Here is a 5,275-nt window from a genome sequence, read left to right as displayed (position 1 = left end):
TGTGTGTGTGTGTGTGTGTGTGTGTTTCCATGTGTGTGTGCGTGTGTGTGTGTGTGTGTGTGTGTGTGTGTGTGTTTCTAGGTGTGTTTTATTTGTGTTTCTATGTGTGTGTGTGTGTGTGTGTGTGTGTGTGTGTGTGTGTGTGTGTGTGTGTGTGTGTGTGTGTAATAAAGATAGAAAGAGAGAGCTATAGACAGACAGAGAGTGACACAAGTAAACCGAGGCAATGAAACAGAGACACATTACAAAAAAGACCTGTGAGACTACAATACGGCTAATAAGAGATACTGTCTTGAACACATTTCCGTGGCTGTAGAGACAGGTGAGGCGTGCGAAATGCATGTCATTCTCGATATCATTTGAATATACAAAAGTACACTGTAAACTGAAGTGTTCCATTTTTGAACACACTGTTTGTAACTAGCGGTGAACACTGTGTGATATAAATGCTACCAGCAAAAGTAGAACACATGGTAAACATTAAATGCCGTATACAATGTGTGCTACTTTTGCTAGTAGAATTATACATACTATCTCACACAATGTTCACAACTATTTACAAAATGTGTGTTCAAAAGTGGAACACATCAGTTAATAGTGTATACAACCACGGAAATACTCTATCTCTGTCTCTGTGTCTCTGTGTCTCTGTGTCTCTGTGTCTCTGTCTCTGTCTCTGTCTCTGTCTCTGTCTCTCTCTCTCTCTCTCTCTCTCTCTCTCTCTCTCTCCAATCCAGAGAAAAATTGAGAGAGAGAGAAAGAGAGAGAAAGAGAGAGAGAGAGAGAGAGCAAGAGAGAGAGAGAGAGAGAGAGAGAGAGACAAACAGAGACAGAGACAGAGACAGAGAGAGGGGGGTCGGGGGCGAGGCAGATAAGCAGGTAGCCATAGACCGAGAGACACACATGTTAGCCAAACAACAAACGAATCGCTAAAGAAACCAATACTCTAAAAGAAGGTACACAGCACCAAAAATATCTTTACTTTTAATCACAAGGTCATTTTGAAGATGTTCACGGCAACAAAGAAAGAAAAATAAATAGGTGTTGAGCAATGACGATACAACATGACATTCACTTAGTTATTTCTTATTTACATTCCACTATATGTCTATAATCAATTTGTAAATCAGTTTCTGCTATGTTCTCATTATCACATTTGTACAGAAAGGCCAATTTTTAGCGTTGTCACGAAACGAGGCTAAACTGATACTGAAGATGACATGAGAGGTTTTCGTAATAAATATTAAAGGAAATGATAGTTATGGAAAGCACCCCGCACCTGGCTTAAAAATAAGCAAACGTCAGTAATACTATTCTGTGCGTCAGTGTCTATAATGTCATCAGTACTTTTGACACATCCATCTTTTCCGCCTTCACAAACACCTCTATATACAATTCGAGATAATAGATAGCATTTCTAATTGAAAAAATTGTAACCTGGCATGGGTCAAACACAATTCTTGTGATTAAAAAAAAGAGCATCGACTAAAGTATATATACTTTTGTGTCTAAAGTGTTTGTACACGAAGTGCGAAATACAATATACAACTTGAATTAAAAATAACCAGTCCTTTTCGTCAACTAAAAGACTATTCTTACACTCTCACTATGTCATCGTCAGCATGCTAAAAAAAATCAAAGAGACGAGGAAAATACCAACACATTATAAGCAGATTATGTTTGTCCTTAACTTCAGCCGATTCCTTCGAAGAAGACATAAGAAAAGCAAAACAAAATGAAAGACAAAAAGGTGAAAGAGAATGGATAAGACAACGTTTTCAATAGAAATACCAAACCAGACAATCATTTACCGAACATAACTCTTTGAACAAAACCTATTTAAGAAAACACAACCAGAAACCAAACAAAAAGTTAGCATTCTTCTCTCTCCACCCGTATGCGCATAATGTCTAAGAGTGAGCGAGATAACAGTAGAAAGACAAAATCCAAAAATACACACACAAAGGGGGACGTCGCCCTTCTTCTTACGTCAAAGGCGAGCAAGAAAAGCACAGCAACAAAAAACACTAAACTGTCACCGTGATCATGTACGTGCTGAGAGGCGACCGCAAAATCTGACAGAAATACAGAAAAAAATCCCGAAAAGCGCTAAAAATCGAGTCACCGTGACCATCGACAAAAAGCACATCATCGAGCTCCAGCGGTTCAGGCGGAAGGCTGCTGAGCGGGCTCTTTGGAAGCCTCCCGCTTCTTCATGCCAGAGTAGGTGCTCCTCCAGTCTTGTAGGCCATTGGTGAAGTACTTCTGGAAGTTGCCGAAGCTTCTGGGTCCGTAGTTGAGCTGTCTTTTGGAGATGCCGTCATTGGCCAGGTAGTCCTTCCAGTTGAAGTAGCGGTAATCGTTGCCTACGCCGCCCCCAAAGCCGTTGGACGGCTGCCCGAATCCACGCTTGTCCAGCCAGCTCTGTGGATCATACCAGGGGTGTGGGTGTTAGAATATGTTATGATGTGCTCCGTGTTGTATACTAGATTCCACGGCTTTGTAAAAACACGAATGAGAATAAAACAATGAGTACACTAAATGCTTATAAATAAGTTTTTATCCTAAGAAAATGTTGACCGGAAAAGAACAAAATAATAGTAAATGTTATTCACAGAGCTGGAATTGAAATGTTCCACTGGAAACCATTGCTGAACATACAAGCAAAGAGCTTGAAATATATTTGATACCAGAAAAATTGTGTTCTAATATGACAAAGTGTTCATGCAGAGGGTGTATTTATTGGGAAAAACGAATGGCAAAGTGTGCATGTTTTCCTAAAGGTTGACATTTTCATTTGTAAAGCGCTTCAAAGACTGTCACGGTATTTGGATATTTTGACAGATTTACACGACTACTCGAACGAAGACATAACAAGTCGCGTAAGGCGAAAATACAACATTTAGTCAAGCTCAGTCGAACTCACAGAATGAAACTGAACGCATTGCATTTTTTCCGCAAGACCGTACACTCGTAGCATCGTCTGTCCACCGCTCGTGGCAAAGGCAGTGAAATTAACAATCCAGAAAAGCGTGGTAGCGGTTGCGCTGAGGAAGATAGCACGCTTTTCTATATCTCTATTCTTTTTAACTCTCTGAACGTGTTTTTAATCCAAACATATCATATGTTTTTGGAATCAAGAACCGACAAGGAATAAGATGACATTGTTTCTAAATCGATTTCGGAATATTTAATTTAAGCATAATTTTTATATTTTTAATTTTCAGAGCTTGTTTTTAATCCGAATATAACATATTTATATGTTTTTGGAATGAGAAAATGATGAAGAATACGATAAACGTAATTTTGGATCGTTTTATAAAAACATAATTTTAATTACAATTTTCAGATTTTTAATGACCAAAGTCAATAATTAATTTTTAAGCCTCCACGCTGAAATGCAATACCAAAGTCCGGCCTGTGTCGAAGATAGCTTGGCCAAAATTTCAATCAATTTGATTGAAAAAAGAGGGTGTGACAGTGCCGCCTCAACTTTTACAAAATGCCGGATATGACGTCATCAAAGACATTTATCGAAAAAATGAAAACAAAAACGTCTGGGGATATCATACCCAGGAACTCTCATGAAAAATTTCATAAAGATCGGTCCAGTAGTTTACTCTGAATCGCTCTACACACATACACACACACACACACACACACACACACACACACACACACACACACACACACACACACACACACACACACACACACACACACACACACACACACACACACACACACACATACACCACGAGCCTCGTCTCGATTACCCCATCTATGTTAAAACATTTAGTCAAAACTTGACTAAATGTAATAAATGTAAAAAGGTATACCTACAATAACTGTCTCGTATGACCCGAAGAGGTAAAGAGTTCGGTGTTTGGTGTGAAGCATAAACCGATCCCACTCTTCACGTTCATTGAATGAATTTTCCTAGTTACTGAACGTTTGGAGTATATCATTGCGCATGCGTCTAAACTGCTGTCCACTTGGCAAACTTTCAACCAATTTTTACACCCCCGGTATAGGGGTGTGTATAGGTTTCGGTCGATGTGTTTGTGTGTTTGTGTGTTTGTGTTCGCATATAGATCTCAAGAATGAACGGACCGATCGTCACCAAACTTGGTGAACAGGTTCTATACATTCCTGAGACGGTCCTTACAAAAATTGGGACCAGTCAAACACACGGTTAGGGAGTTATTGGTGGATTAAGATTCTACAAGGACTTATAGAGGGACATATTCATGGTCAAAGGGAAATAACCTTCTCAGTTGGTGGCAGTGAGAATGGTTATTTCCCTTTGACCAACGGGGGTGTTTTTCCTACCTCGGAGGAATTTCTTGTTCCACCCAACTTCACTTGGTTTGAAGTCGCTCACAAGTCGCCCAACCCAAGTTGGCGGAAAGTCTGGCATGTGAACGAAACGGACGATTTATTTCCTATTTAGTTCAGATTTAGCAGCGACTTGAAAACTCAGGCGAGCGCTGCTGTCGAGGGCTGCTCGACTCTTCAGCGATTTGCAAGCGGCTAGCGGCAGACGTTTATTATGGCGCTTGCCAAATGGGTTAGGTCTGGCCGGGAACAACGACTGCAACCGAAGAGTCAGTTGAGAAATGTTACTTAAAACTAATCTGAGCGTTAGCGCTGTTAACACGGGCTGGGATTTTCAACTGACTTGGTAGTGACAAAGGTCTCCTGTAAAAGTTAGTGGAAAGTTGGTTGAAACTGTGCCATGTATGAACAGCACTTATGTTCCGGTACAGCAAATGTCACCTATACTACCCGTCTGAAAGTCAAATCAGCCAGAACAGGTTTCCCAAATGGTTTCCTGGTGGAGACAAGATGAAACTCACAAACCTGAAACTTCCTGTCGACGTTGTCCCCATCACCGAAACCTCCAAGGGTGTTTCCGTTGATACGGCCAAACGACGTCACTGTTGCTATGACGGCGGTCATCACGAAGAGTACAATAGACAGGCTGATGTTCTTGTCCATTTTAACTTCAGAAGTTCTTGAATCTGAAAGCAAACAAACAAAATCGAAAACAAAATATAAATGTTATTCCGCACTATGGATGATCGTGATAAAATTCCCAGAACTTTTCCACAAAAAAAGAGCAACACTGTCATGCCAAAAGTCAACCGCCTGGCTTCGACCTTTGCAGATGTGGAATCCGTTTGGGGACATTACATTCGCATGATGGTTATTGTGTCAGTTTCGAAATGAGATTTAACAAAGAATTCCCACTCTGCGCATTAAACAGCAAGGA

General features: G+C 40.4%; 1 protein-coding gene across 1 annotated transcript; it reads right to left on the bottom strand.

Annotated features, from left to right (window-relative positions):
• Positions 1-947: 947 nt before the first annotated feature.
• LOC138956144 (uncharacterized) lies at positions 948-5,045 on the bottom strand. The gene is made up of 2 exons (XM_070327587.1): positions 4,864-5,045; positions 948-2,424 (listed from the first exon to the last, which is right to left on the bottom strand). Exons 1-2 carry the CDS (start codon positions 4,999-5,001, stop codon positions 2,167-2,169), a joined length of 396 nt encoding a protein of 131 aa, XP_070183688.1. The 5' UTR covers positions 5,002-5,045; the 3' UTR covers positions 948-2,166.
• Between the last annotated feature and the right edge of the window lie 230 nt (positions 5,046-5,275).

Source organism: Littorina saxatilis, unplaced genomic scaffold (genome assembly GCF_037325665.1).
Source record: "Littorina saxatilis isolate snail1 unplaced genomic scaffold, US_GU_Lsax_2.0 scaffold_306, whole genome shotgun sequence".
Classification (NCBI taxonomy): Eukaryota; Metazoa; Mollusca; class Gastropoda; order Littorinimorpha; family Littorinidae; genus Littorina; species Littorina saxatilis.
The sequence above is the reverse complement of the archived record's forward strand: the minus strand, read 5'-3'. Positions and strand labels throughout refer to the sequence as shown.

Bases quoted from the DNA above. Each gene is read 5' to 3' on its own strand.
- LOC138956144 (XM_070327587.1), bottom strand. From the start codon at position 5,001: ATGGACAAGAACATCAGCCTGTCTATTGTACTCTTCGTGATGACCGCC. The intron at 2,425-4,863 runs GTTTGTGAGTTT...TATGATCCACAG, and splicing joins ACGTCGACAGGAAGTTTCAG to AGCTGGCTGGACAAGCGTGG.